Consider the following 21,383-nt stretch of genomic DNA (forward strand, 5'->3'; position numbering starts at 1 on the left):
ATGGAGAAGAGGGGGTTCCTCATCCTTCTGCTGGCAGGTGGGTTTTCTTTATTTCTGTTTTTTCTCACTATTTGCTTTGATATTTCCCACACTCCCTGCCTGTATGTTACACATTATTTTCCATGTATCTGGAGAGGTTCCCAGTCCTCTGTGTTCAGTCTGCCTGTCACAGGGTGGGTGTGTGCGTGTGCGTGTGTGTGCGTGTGAGTGTGTGTGTGTAGGGGGTATATTGGGTTGGCAGGGAGGGAGGGGGTTACATTTCTCCCTGTCAGATCACGTGGGAATGTGGCTGGAGCCGACAAGTGAATACATGATTAAGTGATTAATTAGGCTCCAGACACGGGTGAATAGAATACGTATTCACAGGTAGTAATTAGTGAGGACACAGATCTTCTTTCTACACAAGATGGTCACCTTTGCTGGTTTAACATTGGAACTTCCTTCCGTGCCTGAGCGGTGCATCATGGAAATCCAAAGAGTGTCGGTAGCGACTTTTCCTCTATCTATAGAATGTAAAATCTGCTTCATTTTCTATTCCAAGGCTTCTATTTTTAAAACGATTGCATTTTTAAACGAGATTAACCTAGATTTATTTAGAGACACACCTCCTTAACACATACGTGTTATTCTTTATACAATCGATGTTTTCACCTGGCCTGACGAGCTCTTTGTAGCCGAAGTGCTGTCAGAAATTGCTACTGTCATGAATATTCATGAGCAGTCAAGACTGGGGCGTGGTTTGGTTTGGTAGCGGGTAGATGATGATGATGATGATTATTATTATTATTAGTAGTATTCTTCTTCTTCTTATTATTATTATTATCACTACTACGCGTAGTACTAATGCCTCGGGGGTGTTCCTCATTTAATTGTGGCAACACAGTAAAAAAAAAAAATAGTAATATCTCCCTTTTTAATCTTCTGCGGGATGATCCTTTGTAAATTTTACAACTCCTGAATTCAGCTTTTGATTTATATACAGTAGATGCTGCTTGGTAGCCATCAAAAACTTGTATTTATCTGAAAGTTGTTAAGCAAAAAACCATGGGATAGGATTGGTTCCTGTAAAGGTTTTAATAACCAAAAGTTGTCTTTATCAGAGTTGCTAATAAGCGGCATCTACTGTATAATTTATGTATCAGTTTTTAATGTTTATCTGTACGAATTGACATAATGTCTGATGATTTGAATTGGGATCAATATAAATTGTTTCAGATTTAATTCTATGTTAATACCCTTAAAGAAACCGCTTCATTTAAAAAGACGTACATTTCCGTCTCTTTTTTAAAATGATCAGCTTGTATTTATTTTCTTAGTTCAGTTCTCAGATACGGTTGCAATTCATTTCTGAACAGTTTTGAATACTCTAACAATAGTGGTTCTTAATGTATGTTATGTGTGCTTTACGTATATCCTCGTGACGCGGTACTCCCGCCCCTGTGCGTGTTTTCTATTATTTTGTATGTGTTTTGTATTGCTGTTATGATTTAGGTATTTTAGATATGACGGTGAAAAGATGGGGTTTTGATTTATTTGGCAGGACGAGTGAGGTGAGTAGTTTTTCGAGATTTACGATTATACTGTAAATCACTTTCACGAATCAGCCCCCAAATGTAGTCTCCCATCATGTTCTCGTTATACTGTCCTTGGTAGCGCCGTTCAAAGTCCAGTATATCCTGGTGGAAGCGCTCGCCTTGCTCCTCCGAGTATGCTCCCATGTTCTCCTTGAATTTATCAAGATGAGCATCAAGGATATGGACTTTGAGGGACATCCTACAGCCCATTGTACCGTAGTATTTCACCAGAGTCTCAACCAGCTCCACATAGTTTTCGGCCTTGTGATTGCCCAGGAAGCCCCGAACCACTGCGACAAAGCTGTTCCAAGCCGCTTTCTTCTTACTAGTGAGCTTCTTGGGGAATTCATTGCACTCCAGGATCTTCTTTATCTGTGGTCCGACGAAGACACCGGCTTTGACCTTTGCCTCAGACAGCTTAGGGAAGAAGTCTTGAAGGTACTTGAAGGCTGCCGACTCCTTATCTAGAGCTCTGACAAATTGTTTCATAAGGCCCAATTTGATGTGCAGTGGTGGCATCAGCACCTTCCTGGGGTCCACCAGTGGCTCCCACTTGACGTTGTTCCTCCCCACAGAGAACTCTGTCCGCTTGGAAGGGTCCACCATGCAGAAGTAGCAGTTGCTTGAGTGGTCAGTGGGTTCCCGCCAAATTCTTGGGATAGCGAACTTCATGGCTCTCTTTTCCCCTCTGTACCATCCTACAAAAATACATTTATTTCACCCATGACTAATGTGTAAGAGATTCTCGCAACATTTTTCATATATGATATATTTTTTCAATAACATTGAAAATTGTAAAACATTTTAAAATTAAAAACTTTTACAATTTTAAAAATTTTAACAAATTTTATAACATAAAATTCCGAGCAACAATTGTCCATCTTACCTTCCAGAGTTTTTTTGCAGTGCTCGCAGGTGAAATGAGGTGCCCAGGGTTTGTCTTGATCCCCGACAGGCATGCCAAAATATGCCTTGTAGGCCTCACACATCTTAGCAGATGCTTCCACGGAGTACTTTTTCGCTCTTGTCTTGATAAATTGGCCGCAGACATAGCAAAATGCGTCTGCCGGATGCCTGCAGCCTCTTGATGCCATCTCAGAAAAATGCAGATATGTATCCACTTAGGCAGCTGGAACTAAACTGAACTGGTGGGCTTAAGGCCCCTTGTGGCAGAGCAGGGCTCTGCCCTTAAAAATACTGGCAGGGAAGGAGTTAAATTCTCCTCCCTGCCCAGGTTGATTGTGTCAGGTGGGAGCAATCAATCAATGAACTATTCAATTATGGACTTAGCCACCTGGCATAAAAGGAGGCCTCAGCCTCCCAGTTGGAGGAGAGAGTTCTGGAAGGAGAAGAGTGTTTTTGTTTGTGCTGTGTTTTATTAGTTACTGAATCCAGTGAAGGCAACGCCCAGCCTGGAAGCCTTAATTTGTAAGTTTTGTTTTGTGTCTATTTTGTGTTTTGAAACCTTTTTGTTTGGCCCTCGTGCCTGTTTATTTTTTGTATTTTTGTTTATTAAAAAGATTTATTTTGAACTTCAAACTGTCTCTGAGCCTCAACCTCTGCCAATCCTGTCACAGTTGGTGCTCAGAAGTGGGATAACGCCACCTGGAGGCTCAGGGCAGTATTTTTTTTTGTTTGTTTTTTGAATTTTGTGAGTTTTTTTGAAAAAAAAAATAAAATGGGCAAGAAGAGCAGACAGAGGCAGCGACAGAAACAGCAGCAGCAACAACAGCAGCTGCCACCACCACCCCAAACCCTGTTGGAGGACCCAGCGAGCCTCTTCCCGTGGTGTTCCTGGTGCGGGAAGGAGGATCATCGGTGGAGGTCCTGTCCAGATGTGCCACCAGCTGACTGGTGTGGGCGCTGTGAGGCGGATGGCCACAGCTGGGCAGGATGCCCCCACAACCCGGACCAGAAGCAGCTGCAAACCCCGTCCTCGGCAGCCACCCCACCACTTCCAACATCACCGCCTTCACCACCATCGTGGGAGATCTGGGAGTGGCTGGTGCACCCCGAAGCAGACCTCCCCCACGACCTTCCCATAGCCATCCGCACGCTGTGGCGTCGAGATGGGGAGAGGTGGGAAGAGTGGGAGAGACGGCATCACCCGGTTTCCCTCCAGGATATAGCTAGCATGGTGCTGGATTACCTGGAGGTAGACATGGGAGGGGCTCCCGTCATTGAAGTAGAGGAGTGGTGCGCTCACTGCTGCCAGTACGGGCATGAAGAGGACGCGTCCCGAGAGCCAGAGGGGGTGGAGCCGCCGTCCCGAGAGCCAGAGGGGGAGGAGCCGCCGTCCCGAGAGCCAGAGGGGGAGGAGCCGCCGTCCCGACAGCCAGAAGGGGAGGAGCCGTCGTCCCGACAGCCAGAAGGGGAGGAGCCGCCGTCCCGAGAGCCAGAAGGGGAGCCGCTGCCGTCGCCCAGCGAGGGGGGGCCGCTGCCGTCGCCCAGAGAGGGGGAGCCGCTGCCGTCGCCCAGAGAGGGGGAGCCCGAACGTCCACAGCCCGAGAGGGAGGAGCCCGAACGTCCACAGCCCGAGAGGGAGGAGCCCGAGCGGGAGGAGTCGGTGCGTCCACGGCCCGAGCGGGAGGAGTCGTGCGTCCACGGCCCGAGAAGGGGAAGCCCACAGGCCCAGGGCTGAAGGGACCCGCAGGGGAAGAATACAGGCTGTTTTCACCACCACCGCCAGCAGAGGGGGAACAGCCGGAGCTGTCTCTCCCTCCACCGCAGGCAGAGGGAGACGAGCCGCCGTTCCCGCCTCCGCCAGCAGAGGGAGACGAGCCGCCGTTCCCGCCTCCGCCAGCAGAGGGAGACGGGCCGCCGTTCCCGCCTCCGCCAGCAGAGGGAGACGGGCCGCCGTTCCAGCCTCTGCCAGCAGAGGGAGACGGGCCGCCGTTCCCGCCTCCGCCAGCAGAGGGAGACGGGCCGCCGTTCCCGCCTCCGCCACCAGAGGTGCCACCATCGCTACTCCTGCTGGAGGGTCCAACCTCCCTGCCAGCGTTTATGTTCTTGGATGGTCCGGGGCCCCCGCTGTTGAAGAAAGTTTGGGGGAGCCGACATCAACCCCGCCCACCACCGCCCGTTGAAATAGCCCACCCAAGGGACATAAGGGGACTCTTGGTGGGAGGGCTTGGGTTCAAAGGGGGGGGGGGTGAGTTTGGCCGATTGCGGCCTCCGTACTTTGTACGTGGAGGGAGGTGTGTGGCAGAGCAGGGCTCTGCCCTTAAAAATACTGGCAGAGAAGGAGTTAAATTCTCCTCCCTGCCCAGGTTGAATGTGTCAGGTGGGAGCAATCAGTCAATTAATTATTCAATTATGGACTTAGCCACCTGGCATAAAAGGAGGCCTCAGCCTCCCAGTTGGAGGAGAGAGTTCTGGAAGGAGAAGAAGAGTGTTTTTGTTTGTGCTGTGTTTTATTAGTTACTGAATCCAGTGAAGGCAACGCCCAGCCTGGAAGCCTTAATTTGTAAGTTTTGTTTTGTGTCTATTTTGTGTTTTGAAACCTTTCTGTTTGGCCCTCGTGCCTGCTTATTTTTTGTATTTTTGTTTATTAAAAAGCTTTATTTTGAACATCAAACTGTCTCTGAGCCTCAACCTCTGCCAATCCTGTCACACCCCTGTATTTATACTACTATTTATATTACTGGAAAGTTCTAGAAAGTTCTAGAAGTTACTCCGAGTTTACTCAGCACTGAATCTATCTGGAATGTTCTGGAAAATAGGTAAATTTCAAAATATCACTGTCCTGGTCACAAAAGCAAAGTTTGTGGGGAATAATAGCCATTTTCTATACTTTTGAGGCATAAGCAATTAGGAAATAACACTTACTACCCAGGAACCAAAAAAAAAAAAAATTGTTACACGGTGTTATCGTTGATAATTGCCTAATCGAATACGAAATTAGGTAAAAACAATATGTCTTTCAGTGTTTTCAAACGCATTTATTTAGCTGAGGATACTGCTGACGCTGCCAGTCAGAGTTGCGAGTGGGGAGCGCAGTTTCTCAAATTTGAAACTTATGTAACACCACCTGCGGTCCACAGTGACACAGGACTGGCTGAACGGACTTGCAACGATTTCAAGTGAACAATGAACTTGCCCCAGACCTGGATCTGCAGGAAGCACTGCAAATAAAAAGCCAGAAGAGTCATGTTTTCATCATCTGGAAGACATTTCTTCCAACTGAAATCATTACTATCATTTTAGTACATTATTTTAATTAACGTGGCAATAGTGTGTGTCTGTGAAGGGCAGCAAAATGTGTAAAGCCAGCCCTGCGGTTAACAAGATAATTAATAGCCAATGATTCCCTCGGCCAGAATATAAAATGAAAGAAGTTGTTTATAAACCGGTAACCAGTGGAGTACCACAGGGATCAGTATTAGGTCCTCTGCTATTCCTAATCTACATTAATGATTTAGATTCTGGTATTATTATTTATTTCTTAGCAGACGCCCTTATCCAGGGCAACTTACAATTGTTACAAGATATCATATTATTTTTACATACAATTACCCATTTATACAGTTGGGTTTTTACTGGAGCAATTTAGGTAAAGTACCTTGCTCAAGGGTACAGCAGCAGTGTCCCCTACCAGGGATTGAACCCACAACCCTCCAGTCAAGAGTCCAGAGCCCTAACCACTACGCCACACTGCTGCCGGTATAGTAAGCAAACTTGTTAAATTTGCAGACGACACAAAAATAGGAGGAGTGGCAAACACTCTTGCAGCAGCAAAGGTCATTCAAAATGATCTAGACAGCATTCAGAACTGGGCAGACACATGGCAAATGACATTTAATAGAGAAAAGGGTAAAGTATTGCATGCAGGCAATAAAAATGTGCATTATAAATATCATATGGGAGATACTGAAATTGAAGAAAGAATCTATGAAAAAGAGCTAGCAGTTTATGTTGACTCAGAAATGTCTTCATCTAGACAATGTGGGGAAGCTATAAAAAAAGGCCAACAAGATGCTCGGATATATTGTGAGAAGTGTTGAATTTAAATCAAGGGAAGCAATGTTAAAACTTTACAATGCATTAGTAAGACCTCATCTAGAATATTGTGTTCAGTTCTGGTCACCTCGTTACAAAAAAGGATATTGCTGCTCTAGAAAGAGTGCAAAGAAGAACAACCAGAATTTTCCCGGATTTAAAAGGCATGTCGTATACAGACAAGCTAAAATAATTGAATCTATTCAGTCTTGAACAAAGAAGACTACACGGCGATCTGATTCAAGCATTTAAAAGCCTAAAAGGTATAGACAATGTCGACCCAGGGGACATTTTTTACCTGAAAAAAGAAACAAGGACCAGGGGTCACAAATGGAGATTAGATAAAGGGGCATTTAGAACAGAAAATAGGAGGCACTTTTTACACAGAGAATTGTGAAGGTATGGAACCAACTCCCCAGTAATGTTGTTGAAGCTGACACCCTGGGATCCTTCAAGAAGCTACTTGATGAGACTCTGGGATCAATAAGCTATTAACAACCAAACGAGCAAGATGGGCTGAATGGCCTCCTCTCGTTTGTAAACTTTCTTATGTTCTAAAAGACCTGCGGCTTTGTCTGCCACAGCCTCCGAGGCATTATACTGTATTACTAGTTGTTGTCTGTCCTTGACAACCAAGCCACACTGCTTGACTGCTCATGAATATGCATGACAGTGGCAATTTCTGACAGCACTTCAGTGATAAAGAGTTCTTGTCAGGCCAGGTGAAAACATTGATCGTAGAAATAATAACATGTTAAGGAAGCTCTAAATAAATCTAAGTGAATCGTGTTTAAAAATGCAATTGTTTTAAAAAGACAATGCTTTGAATAGGAAATGAAGCATATTTTACATTCTACAGATAGGGGATAAGTCGCCCTTCTTTGTTTATGTGTTTCTGCTTCTTGGTCCATGATGTCATCACTGCAACCACTCTGTCACACCCCGCACAGCTGTTAGCATTGCCACTAGCATCATTTCCTCTGCCGCAGCGCCCCGCACAGCTGTTAGCGTTGCCACTAGCATCATTTCCTCTGCCGCAGCGCCCCGCACAGCTGTTAGCATTGCCACTAGCATCATTTCCTCTGCCGCAGCGCCCCGCACAGCTGTTAGCGTTGCCACTAGCATCATTTCCTCTGCCGCAGCGCCCCGCACAGCTGTTAGCGTTGCCACTAGCATCATTTCCTCTGCCGCAGCGCCCCGCACAGCTGTTAGCGTTGCCACTAGCATCATTACGCTGCCGGAATACCTCGCACCGCTGTCAGCCCTTGTGCCTTTTATTTTGACCAGTGTGGTGTTAGTTTTTGTATCATTTTGTGTTGTTCATTTGTTTAATTAAAAGGCTCATTAGTGCATTTAACCGTGCAGCTTTCTGTGTCTGTGCCTGCAAATACCATCTGGGAGGCTACAGCGCCACACAGGGTAATACCTTACATCAATCAGAATAGATTTCAAAATATCTTCATGTATTTGATGGAACATATTGCAATATATTTAAAAATGAATAAATCTCCATTGATGTTAAAATATATGAAAATATGTTTCTAAAATTTATTTAAATACAAATAAAAATCTATTTTTTTTTTTTTAAATGTCTTCAGTTCCTCGGCAGGGACAGAACATTTCTGAGAATGGGCTGGTATAGGATGCTAGCCTGTCTCAGTCTATTAATCTTTCACTCCACTAGCTATCAGCATGTTAATAATGCTGTTTATTCTTTATCAGGGTTTTGTGTGCCTGCGTACAACCAGATCAGAAAACACGTGTTTGTGAAAACTGAGAAGAGCTGGTCTGAAGCTCAGAGCTACTGTAGAGAGAAGCACACAGACCTGGCCACTGTGCGCAGCCAGGAAGAAGCAGAGCAGCTCTTAAATATTGCAGGAGCTTCTCTCGGGGATTCCTGGATCGGGCTGTATCGTGATGACACACAGAACTGGCAGTGGTCTAACAGCGATGATGTCATCTACTCCAACTGGAGGGCAGACCTCTTCTGTGCTTCAGTCAATTCAGATGGAAAGTGGACTGATTTACCCTGCCACCTTCAGAAAGCCTTCATGTGCTACAAAGGTAAAGACATAATTATTGCTATATTGCAATTGATTATTCATTTATTTTAGTTCTTCTAATTATTAAGCATCCTTGTGAGGGGAGCTTGTATGAGTTTGCAAATCCACCCACTCCTACAGCTGCTAATATCTCAAACTATTTCAGCTTGCAAATATTTTCAGTCAAAACCCTGAATCCAAGTTTGCCCTTGAAAGGATACAAAAACATACGCTTATTAGATGTGTTTGGTGTGTTTCATAGGCAGTTCAAAAAGATACCTACATTTTGTTAGTGATAGATGGATGGATCTATAACACTGTGTTACCCCCCTCTGGTGAGGTGTAGGGCTGTCAGGTTTACCTTCCCCTCTGGGCTGGGGTTTGCTGTGTGAAGGTTGAAATCTTCTCTGGGTGTTCTGTGGCAGTTCATTTCTTTCAGATCCAGGAAAGTCAGGCTCTGCTTCATCTCCTAGTACCTGAGTGCTGCTGGTATTGGGCCGGGTATCTGTATATTTCACCATACTCTCCTTTAGCTTCCAGGATGGTGGGCATTGAGTTGTCTGCATTTCCACTGTGCTCATGGCAGCTCTGACCTCTGCAGACAGGTTATGTATGAACAGCAGCTGGAAGCTCTTGTCTACATTGTCCCCTGGATGTGCTTCACCTGCATAGTAAAGGAGTTTCAGCTCCTTGTAGAAGTCTCTTGTGTCCTGTCACAAAGACGGCCGGAGTGGGTGGCGTCAGACCAGATGCAGGAAATAAATAAACAGAGAGATGTGGTTTGGTATAAGCTGGGCGCGTGATCGCGCTCAGCATTTAATAAACAGAAAATAAAAGGTTTTAAACACAAAAACACGGGACACGGCACTACACGCCAAAATAAACAGGTAGACAAAACGGACAGACACTAACAAACAGGGACGAACAAACACGGTGAGTGAAAACACTTATCTTTACTCTTTACGCTTTTGCTTTCTTTTACTTTCTCCTTCTCTCTCTCCCGTTCTCCACTCACCAAACACCTAACCACGAGTGACTAAACGTGCATCTATTTATACTGTTTGTGCTGGGATTCAATTACTAATTAATTATTCACTTGAATCCCAGCACGTGAATTCATTACGTGCAACCCCGTGCCACACATTATACACATTTTATCTGCACGTGAAGTGATGTGCCATCCTCGTGCCTAAATATAATTATACACTTTAAATACACGTGAAACACAGACCCGTTTATATCCCGTGTACCAATCTATACACCAACATTAACATACGCACGCAACATACATACACAGAACACACAAATGCACACAGGGGCGGGGCACTTTGCCACATATACCCCCCCTTGTGCGCAGCACACATGGCCTCAACGGCCACCTCCCCCCTTAAAAACCCAGCAGTCCAGGACAAAGTCTCGGGCTGGGAAGGGAGGCTTCAGTGGGCCCATGGCTGGAAATGCTGTCAGCTCCCCTGCCGGTAGTGGCACGGCTGACAGCATGCTGGTCCCGTCCTGCAGCGAAAAAGCTGCGGGGGCAGGTGGTCCCCCGACCTCCCCCTTCTTCGTAGCCGGCAGCTCCCTCCTGTGGGGCTCCGGCCACAAGAACTCCTGCAGCGAAACTGCTGCTGGGGAAAGTGGTCTCCAGACCTCCTCCCCCTTCTTCGTGGCCGGCAGCTCCCCTTTCTGGGGCTCCGGCCACCGTACTCCCTGCGGAGGTACGGGCAGCAGAGGCATGCTCCTCTGCTCCGGGCGGTGGCGGAGGCAGAGGCAGCTCCAGCTCCTCTGCTCCGGGCGGTGGTGGAGGCAGAGGCAGCTCCAGCTCCTCTGCTCCTGGCGGTGGTGGAGGCAGAGGCAGCTCCAGCCCCTCTGCTCCTGGCGGTGGTGGAGGCAGAGGCAGCTCCAGCTCCTCTGCTCCTGGCGGTGGTGGAGGCAGAGGCAGCTCCAGCTCCTCTGCTCCTGGCGGTGGTGGAGGCAGAGGCAGCTCCTGCTCCTCTGCTTCGGGCGGTGGTGGAGGCAGAGGCAGCTCCAGCTCCTCTGCTCCGGGCGGTGGTGGAGGCAGAGGCAGCTCCAGCTCCTCTGCTCCTGGCGGTGGTGGAGGCAGAGGCAGCTCCAGCTCCTCTGCTCCTGGCGGTGGTGGAGGCAGAGGCAGCTCCAGCTCCTCTGCTCCTGGCGGTGGTGGAACCAGCAGGCATTCACCCTCTGCTGGTGGAGGTGGGAGGGGCCAGCAGTCCTCCCACTGCGGTGGAGGTGGAACCAGCAGGCATTCACCCTCTGCTGGTGGAGGTGGGACCAGCAGGTATTCACCCTCTGCTGGTGGAGGTGGGAGGGGCAAGCAGTCCTCCCACTGCGGTGGAGGTGGAACCAGCAGGCATTCACCCTCTGCTGGTGGAGGTGGAACCAGCAGGTATTCACCCTCTGCTGGTGGAGGTGGCGGAGGTAGAGGCGATGGGGCTGATGCTGGCCACTCAGAGGGAGGCTGTGGCGGTGCTGGCTCCCTCTGCTGTGGCGGCTGGGCATGTGCGCGCCATGCTGCCTTCAGCAGCATAGCTAGAGGCTGCTGGGGGACACCAGCATCCTGCCCTTCTCCCCCCCAAAAATTTTCAGGGGGTTGAGCCTGTAACTCCTCCCCTTCTGGCTCTTGGAACGGCACCAGCAGGTATTCACCCTCTGCTGGTGGAGGTGGGACCAGCAGGCATTCTCCCTCTGCTGGCAGCTTGGGTCCTACGGCTGTGGAAGCCCCGACTTCCCTCTTTTTGGGCTGTGGACGCACCGACTCCTCCCTTTTGGGCTGTGGACGCACCGACTCCTCCCTTTTGGGCTGTGGACGCACCGACTCCTCCCTTTTGGGCTGTGGACGCACCGACTCCTCCCTTTTGGGCTGTGGACGCACCGACTCCTCCCTTTTGGGCTGTGGACGCACCGACTCCTCCCTTTTGGGCTTTGGACGTTCGGGCTCCTCCCACTCAGGCTGTGGACGTTCGGGCTCCTCCCACTCAGGCGTAGGACGTTCGGGCTCCTCCCACTCAGGCGTAGGACGTTCGGGCTCCTCCCACTCAGGCGTAGGACGTTCGGGCTCCTCCCACTCAGGCGTAGGACGTTCGGGCTCCTCCCACTCAGGCGTAGGACGTTCGGGCTCCTCCCGCTTGGGCTGTGGACGCTCAGGCTCCTCCCACTTGGGCTGTGGACGCTCAGGCTCCTCCCATTTGGGCTGTGGACGCTCAGGCTCCTCCCGCTTGGGCTGTGGAGGCAAAACCAGCAGGCATTCACCCTCTGCTGGTGGAGATGGGGACAGCAGGTACTCACCCTCTGCTGGTGGAGATGGGGACAGCAGGTACTCCTCTGCTGGTGGTCCTGCTACCTGGGCTGCTGTTCCATTTATGGTTGCCTCCAGGTAGCTGAGGACAAACTCCACACCTTCCTCCAAGGTGTTTGGGGTGTGTTCCTCCTGATATGCCTCCCATCTCTCACAGTCCATCATCCACAGAGCCCGGACGACCATGGGCAGAGACTGGGCCTCCAGCCCAGCATTCTCCAGGAACCAGCCCCGCAGTTTGATGGCGTCTTCTGCCATTGACTTTTTTTTCTTCTTTTTTTTTCCCCAAAAACAATATTTGTAATCCTTTTTTTTTTTTTTTTTTTTTTTTTTTTTAATCCAGACCTCTCCTGGTCTGACGCTTGGAGGCGCGGCTATCCCACGATGACACCACGTGTCACAAAGACGGCCGGAGTGGGTGGCGTCAGACCAGATGCAGGAAATAAATAAACAGAGAGATGTGGTTTGGTATAAGCTGGGCGCGTGATCGCGCTCAGCATTTAATAAACAGAAAATAAAAGGTTTTAAACACAAAAACACGGGACACGGCACTACACGCCAAAATAAACAGGTAGACAAAACGGACAGACACTAACAAACAGGGACGAACAAACACGGTGAGTGAAAACACTTATCTTTACTCTTTACGCTTTTGCTTTCTTTTACTTTCTCCTTCTCTCTCTCCCGTTCTCCACTCACCGAACACCTAACCACGAGTGACTAAACGTGCATCTATTTATACTGTTTGTGCTGGGATTCAATTACTAATTAATTATTCACTTGAATCCCAGCACGTGAATTCATTACGTGCAACCCCGTGCCACACATTATACACATTTTATCTGCACGTGAAGTGATGTGCCATCCTCGTGCCTAAATATAATTATACACTTTAAATACACGTGAAACACAGACCCGTTTATATCCCGTGTACCAATCTATACACCAACATTAACATACGCACGCATATACACAACACAGAACACACAAATGCACACAGGGGCGGGGCACTTTGCCACAGTCCTCATCCTTCTTACATTGTCTGAGACAGGCTGTGTGCAGGGCTGTGCAGGGATCACCGGGTCCTCATCCTTCTTACATTGTCTCAGACAGGCTGTGTGCAGGGCTGTGCAGGGATCACCGGGTCCTCATCCTTCTTACATTGTCTGAGACAGGCTGTGTGCAGGGCTGTGCAGGGATCACCGGGTCCTCATCCTTCTTACATTGTCTGAGACAGGCTGTGTGCAGGGCTGTGCAGGGATCACCGGGTCCTCATCCTTCTTACATTGTCTCAGACAGGCTGTGTGCAGGGCTGTGCAGGGATCACCGGGTCCTCATCCTTCTTACATTGTATGAGACAGGCTGTGTGCTGGGCTGTGCAGGGATCACCGGGTCCTCATCCTTCTTACATTGTCTCAGACAGGCTGTGTGCAGGGCTGTGCAGGGATCACCGGGTCCTCATCCTTCTTACATTGTCTCAGACAGGCTGTGTGCAGGGCTGTGCAGGGATCACCGGGTCCTCATCCTTCTCATATTGTCTCAGACAGGCTGTGTGCTGGGCTGTGCAGGGATCACCGGGTCCTCATCCTTCTTACATTGTATGAGACAGGCTGTGTGCAGGGCTGTGCAGGGATCACCGGGTCCTCATCCTTCTTACACTGTCTGAGACAGGCTGTGTGCAGGGCTGAGCAGGGATCACCGGGTCCTCATCCTTCTTACATTGTCTGAGACAGGCTGTGTGCAGGGCTGTGCAGGGATCACCGGGTCCTCATCCTTCTCATATTGTCTCAGACAGGCTGTGTGCAGGGCTGTGCAGGATCACCATACTTGGAGCATTTCCTTGTTAAGGCAGCGCACAGTTTCTCAACGTTTTTCCTGGTCCACTCCTGTACTGTGTCTACAAGTGTGAGAGAGCAGTCTGGCCTCATGCAGATCACTTGTCAGTTCCCAATCGTCGATAATATCCTGGATATGACTGATGTGTCCCTCAATGGTGATGTTCAAACTTGCTGATAGTTGACGCTAACTTGTGGACTTGGTGTAAACCATTAGTTTTCAGTTCAGGTTGAAAAATCAATCATACATAAAGCCCTTAGAGTTTTTCTTCTGGACCGTGTCCTTTTGGATTTCAGTATCTTTGAGGGCCTGTCGCCCCCAACAGCAGCATAGTGGCAAATCTGGATGCAATCTCATCTTTGGGTTCTTCTCACATTGTCAGCAGTAGATTGACTTTGCCTTTCGATCATCTCTGTGTGTGTGTGTCTGTGTCCTGTGTGTGTGTGTGTGTGCGTCTGTCTGTGTGTGTCTGACTGTCTGTAATCTGTCTGTGTCTCTGTTTGTCTGTCTGTCTCTGTGTCTGTCTGACTGTCTGTATCTGTCTGTGTGTGTCTCTGTGTGTCTGTGTCCTGTCTGTGTGTCTGTGCGTGTATGTGTCTGTTTGTGTATGATTTTATTTTCGATAGTAATTTTACTACATATATATCTCATACCCTGATAACCATTAGCTTGATACTTGCGTGTACTTCCTGTTGGTATAGTTCAGTTTCAGGTAAAGCAGGATGTCTTGAGGGAACCAGAGACGTGGTACACCAACTCCACAGCTTTGCAGCCATTCTGAAGGGACAACTTTGACTTGGATCTTTCAGAACAAAGGGAGGCCAGAGAGCGTTTCTGATTGGCTGGTCATATCAGAGCTGAGACACTGTTTGAAGTGGAGGTGCCAATCACTGTCTCCTGTGTCGGGCAAACGTTGAGTAAATTACACGCGGTGATAACCCGTGTCTCTGCGTTTGCATACTGAGTAAATTACATTGATTAATTAGTGATAGCCAGTGTCTACACATTCGCAGACTTAAACTCATTACTGAGAATACCAATCTGTCTGCAATGTGATCTACAATACCAAACTGAGAACACCGAAACAGGAGTAAATTAGCCAATTCGAGAATGTTGCCCCTTATTTTTAAATAACGCACAGATGTACCTGACTGTAGACAGGATGCTGTTTGTGATAAATTGTAGGATTGATGAAAACACAATTTGTTTTGGGTTCAGAGCCAACTCACCTCCACAGCTCCCAGCCTCTCAACTGCTGTTTGTTTGTGTTTACAGAGACCAGCAACATCACTGAGAGATACACCCTGATTGAAGAACTGAAAACCTGGACTGAAGCTCAGCAGTACTGTAGAGAACACCACACCGACCTCGTCAGTATAAAGAACGCCAGTGAAAATGAAGAGATAGTGAAGAAAGCGCAGGGCAAGCCCTTCTGGATAGGCCTGTTCAATGAGCCCTGGAAGTGGTCACACCAGGGGGATAACTACACATTTCACAACTGGAACTATGGGCAACCAAACAATGGGGGAGGGGATGAGAACTGTGTGTTGATGAGTAAGACTGGTGGATGGTTTGACTATGGCTGCAACAATCAGAACTCCTTCTTCTGCTGTGAGGGTGAGGACCCTGTTCAGACTGAGTTCTCATTTAATTCAGTGTAAACCTTCAGGTTCAAAGAGGGAAGCATGATTAGCTCTCTTCAATAGGTCCTGGTGGTGACAAATCTATCAGTTTCCACTTTGAGAATCAATCACAGAGGGTCTAAATGGGGTAAAAATAATAAACAAAACCCCAGTTATATTTCCTTAGGCTTTAAAGTATTGTGCTGTGCTGTGCAATATCCTATAATAACAAGACATGTACCTTTGCACCTTCTAAAACAACATTAGCATTGATTGACAGTGAACTGAGTTTTTCTCACAACGATTTCTTTGTCTACCTGGTGTTTCCATGACCTTCGTCACTCATGCCAGAATGATACTCGTGTTACAGTACAAACCACAAGCATGTTAGTATATTTATTATCACCATACAGTTCTACTAGTGTCCTACATTCTTACAAGACCAGTATTCTGTGACTGTTGGTTCCATTTCCAGTGGAAATCTTTTCTGTGAAGAACACGTTTTCACTCATCTTTATTGTGCTGTCCCCTCTCCCCAGGCGGCTCCTCTAGTCAGTGTTTCTATGAAGGAGCTTGGAAGACATGGCAGGGAGCTCAGAGCTACTGCAGAAACCAAGGCAGAGACCTGCCCACCATTCAAGACCAGGCCAGGGTTAATAAGCTTATAGGTCTTATACCTTTATTTACTTTATATAACTGGTATTGGATCGGGCTGTATCGTGACAAAGAGAACTGGCAGTGGTCCAGTGGAGGTGATGTCATCTACTTCAACTGGGGACGATACCTCTTCTGTGCTTCAGTGAATTCAGAGGGAGAGTGGGAGGATTCACTCTGCAGTCAGGGAAACTATTTCATGTGCTACAGTGGTGAGTTGAGATTCAATTCCTTTGTTAATGACACAGCTGACTGGACTGGGGGATGAAGCCAGGTCCCCTGGATACTGCACAGGGGCCGTAAGTGATACTGTTTGCTTCATATTGATTTTGCACCGACTGTGAGGAAAATATGAATGATCAATTTGAAAAAGAACGGTCATTATTCCTAAATCATTAAATAGACTCCCCCATCCCCCACTTTGCTATTAAATACTTTTCAGACATAAACTAAAGAGACTCCCATGCACTGCTAGAGATGTTGCTTTTCAGGACCTTGATAGCTGAGCCGGATGTGACTCGGGTTCAATCACTATACAACAGGAGAGCCAGCGCACCTCCACAGCTGACATTGATTTTGATCTGCTGTTTGTGTTTACAGAGCCCAGCAACATCACTGAGAGATACACCCTGATTGAAGAACTGAAAACCTGGACTGAAGCTCAGCAGTACTGTAGAGAACACCACACCGACCTCGTCAGTATAAAGAACGCCAGTGAAAATGAAGAAATAGTGAAGAAAGCGCAGGGCAAGCCCTTCTGGATAGGCCTGTTCAATGAGCCCTGGAAGTGGTCACACCAGGGGGATAACTACACATTTCACAACTGGAACTATGGGCAACCAAACAATTGGGGAGGGGATGAGAACTGTGTGATGATGAGTAAGACTGGTGGATGGACTGACACTGGCTGCAAGTCTCAGAAGTCCTTCTTCTGCTGTGAGGGTGAGGACCCTGTTCAGACTGTGTTCTCATTTAATTCAGTGTAAACCTTCAGGTTCAAAGAGGGAAGCATGATTAGATCTCTTCAATAAATCCTAGTGGTGACAAATCTATCAGTTTCCACTTTGAGAATCAATCACAGGCTCCCTGCTCAGGCTGATGGGATGGTCAATATCCTTCCAGAGGTAATGGGGTGATGTGGATTGCAGCTATCAGTACCCCTTGTTCTGCTGTGACTGAAGGCTCCCTGTTCAGTCTGTGCTCTTGTTCAGCTCAGTGTTTGTACCCCAGTCTGTGAGCAGGGACTCAGAGGCTCAGTCCATCTGATCCTACAGTAGCTGTCTGACCTCCAGAGCAGGGCAGGGTGTAGCCTAGAGATCTGAAGAACCAGAATCCAGCCCTGTCATTAAGAGTGTGAGAGGGAGCAGCTACCCCTCATTGTTATACCCAGGAGAGACGTGTGCTGTGATATACATTCTTACTGTCTATTTATTATATTTATTTGAAAACAATAAACCATGTCATTGTCAGCATTGCCCTGGTGGAGACAGCAGCATAGACACAGTTTCATTGAAATGCATTTGAACAATACACTTGAAACAAGAAACACTAAATCTTGTTGTTGTGTGTTTTCTTTACAGATTCAGACCCCACAAGCCCCCCTTCCACTCCGGTCTCTCAAGGTATGCAGTGTAATCACTTCAGTGGATTCAGAACCACTGCAGGAATCTGGCTTTGTTATAAACTTTCTTTTTTCTCTTTTTCTTGTTACAGAAGGAGAATCCTCGAGCCCCTCTTCCACTCCGGTCTCTCAAGGTAAGTGCAGTTTGAAGATGGCAGTTTGTTCAGTGTGATTGACAGCCCACACCATGAGTTATAAATGAATCTCAGTGTTCTTATCAACCTCACTAATTCAACAGTGAGTTCACCATTGCCCTGGTGATGACAGCACCACACACACACACAAACACACGCGCACACACTGACACACACACTGACACTCACACACTCACACTCACACACTCACACACTCACACACTCACACTCACACACACACACTCACACACACACACTGACACACGCACACTGACACACGCACACTGACACATGCACACACTGACACGCACACACTGACACACACAAACACACACACACTGACGCACACACACACACTGACACACACACACACACACTGACACACACACACACACACTGACACACTGACACACACACACAGAGACACACACAAACACACACACACTGACGCACACACACACACTCACACACACACACTGACACACTCACACACTGACACACACAAACACACACACATTGACGCACACACACACACTGACACACACTGACACGCACACACTGACACACACACACACACACACACAGAGACACACACTGACTGATACACACTCACACACACACACACACACACGGTGTCGCTCAAATATATTTAAACAATAATGTAGAAATGCAAATGATGTATTTTTTACTCCTGCAAATCCAAACCTCTCAAGCCTTCTCTCAACTCCAGCCTCTAAAGGTATGGAGTGCACTAGTTCAGTTTGAAAGTGGCTTTGTAATAAATGACTTATTGTTTGATTGTATTAGTATTTATTTATTGCCCTGGTGGAGAGAGCAGCATAGACACAGTTTCATTGAAATGCATTTGAACAATACACTTGAAACAGGAAACACTAAATCTTGTTGTTGTGTGTTTTCTTTACAGATTCAGACCCCACAAGCCCCCCTTCCACTCCAGTCTCTCAAGGTATGCAGTGTAATCACTTCAGTGGATTCAGAACCACTGCAGGAATCTGGCTTTGTTATAAACTTTCTTTTTTCTCTCTTTCTTTTCAAAGAAGCAGAATCCTCGAGGCCCCCTTCCACTCCGCTCTCTCAAGGTAAGTGCAGTTTGAAGATGGCAGTCTGTTCAGTGTGATTGACAGCCCACCTCACGTGTCATGTGATCCACTAGAGCTATATCAGCTGTGGGAGAGCTGTGTGCAACTATTCAGCAACAACACTAGGAGAGCAGACGGTTGTCTTTCGGTTTGGAATCCTAATGTATAGAGTTACATTATATTGTCCAGCAAATAATCTGTCTACAGGTAACCCTGTTTATACTGTTGAAAACTGCCCTAACATTAGACACTCCTCTAAACATCTAAACACAAGAGTTCATCTCTGAAAATCTACCTCTACACGTCTGCTTCTTGTGTTCTAGGTACCAGCACCTCACCTGAGCCCTGCACTTAACTCCCATTCTGTGCTGCACATTACACACTACGTGGGGTCTTATTGTTTGACATGGGGTTTATTTAATGGCTGTGTGAACTCTTTTGTGCTGCTCATTACAGACTACGTGGGATCTTATTGTTTGACATGGGGTTTATTTAATGGCTGTGTGAACTCTTCTGTTTGTCTGCACAGATAAGATGGCAACAGCAAGGGTCAAACTAAACGTACCCGAAGGAGTGAATCTTGAAGACCCCAAAGTGAGCGAAGCCATTTTAGAGCAGGTAGGTGACACGCCCTTTCAGAAATCCAAACTGACACTGCTTCCTGTGTACTGGACTTCGTGTGACACTGATGAGCTAATCTCACGTTGACTTTGCTTCTCTTTAGTTCCTTCTAGTTTCCTCTCGTTTCCCTGATAGATACACAGAGAGATGTGGTGCTCCTTGATAACACTGTGTTTCTTGTGCTGCTGTTTCAGATTCGGGAGCACCTCTCCAAGAACTTTCCAATGGACGGTGTTAATCTACACTGGAGAAAACAAGACGGGGAGATATTCCACAAGGAGGAAGAGGAGGAGGAGGAGGAGAAGAAGAAGTACTTCAAGCCGTGAGATACCAGCGCCCACAATGACAAGCAGGGGCTTTCAGAGCAGCACTGTCTTATATTAATCTGAAATTATCTACTGGTTTATATTACTCTGACATTATCTACTGGTTTATATTAATCTGACATTATCTACTGGTTTATATTACACTGACATTATCTACTGGTTTATATTACTCTGGCATTATCTACTGGTTTATATTAATCTGACATTATCTACTGGTTTATATTACTCTGACATTATCTACTGGTTTATATTAATCTGACATTATCTACTGGTTTATATTACTCTGACATTATCTACTGGTTTATATTAATCTGGCATTATCTACTGGTTTATATTAATCTGACATTATCTACTGGTTTATATTACTCTGACATTATCTACTGGTTTATATTAATCTGACATTATCTACTGGTTTATATTAATCTGACATTATCTACTGGTTAATATTACTCTGACATTATCTACTGGTTTATATTAATCTGACATTATCTACTGGTTTATATTACTCTGACATTATCTACTGGTTTATATTACTCTGACATTATCTACTGGTTTATATTAAGGTGATGGGGTGTGTGTTTTAATTTAATGATAATTTAAATATATGTTCAGTTATTTACTGGTGCAGCACATATTTATATTAAGGTGATGGGGTGTGTGTTTTTAATTTAATGATAATTTAAATATATGTTCAGTTATTTACTGGTGCAGCACATATTTATATTAAGGTGAGGTGTGTGTGTGTTTTAATGTAGTAAATGATTCTAATAGAGGTTACATTAGTTGCTGGTGCAAGTTTCTTTCACCTTGTAAAGAATATATTCAGAGTGCTAACAGAGTAACAGGCCTCTTCACCATGGCATGGCAGAGCATGGATTTACAGAATGAATGTACAACTTGCAGTGTACTATTAAATCCCATAGAGGGCACCACAAACACATTTACTGAGGGAGGAAGGGAGCAAGCTCCTGTATAATGATACAATCACCTGGAAGGTCTTGATGCTGCAGTACATTACATACAGCAGCCAGGATACAGGTGTTGAATTGCTTATCAGGAGGACAGGGCTAAGGTAGATGGCAGATGAAGGATAGTTCTCTTTTTCACATGATCCTCCAGTGCAATGACATGGGCAGCTCTAGCCTGGGTCACTCTGAGTCTCTGTCTGGTAAGTGAGACGAGTTGTCCTAGTGCAGCTCAGCAAGCTGGTCTCTTCCAGTCCAGGTCTGCGTTCCAACCATGGCTGTGTTTCTACCTGGAGGAAAAGCCCTCCAGGACTGGAGCCTGTCGCAATGCAAGTGAAGCTGCAGCATACACTAGCACTGTGGCGCCCCCTATGGTCTTTAAATAGGTCTGCATTATCACACAGAAATATATGTGCAGTCTGCAGGGTGCAATGCAACATGGGGTTAAGTCATTAAGGCTATGAGTAGGGTGGTTTGCTACAGCTTATGATTTCAATGGAAATGTCTTATTTTTTTCTGATGATATTTAATTCATGTCATTGTATTGTATGAAGGGTTGTGCATGATAATGATGCTC

The 21,383-nt window shown here is 46.7% G+C and overlaps 1 protein-coding gene across 1 annotated transcript; it reads left to right on the forward strand.

Annotated features, from left to right (window-relative positions):
- LOC131721183 (macrophage mannose receptor 1-like) lies at positions 1–19,020 on the forward strand. Its single transcript, XM_059014512.1, has 6 exons — positions 1–37; positions 8,295–8,636; positions 15,039–15,380; positions 15,925–16,251; positions 16,640–16,981; positions 18,971–19,020. Exons 1-6 carry the CDS (start codon positions 1–3, stop codon positions 19,018–19,020), a joined length of 1,440 nt encoding a protein of 479 aa, XP_058870495.1.
- The last annotated feature ends 2,363 nt before the right edge of the window (positions 19,021–21,383 follow it).

Source organism: Acipenser ruthenus, chromosome 48 (genome assembly GCF_902713425.1).
Source record: "Acipenser ruthenus chromosome 48, fAciRut3.2 maternal haplotype, whole genome shotgun sequence".
Classification (NCBI taxonomy): Eukaryota; Metazoa; Chordata; class Actinopteri; order Acipenseriformes; family Acipenseridae; genus Acipenser; species Acipenser ruthenus.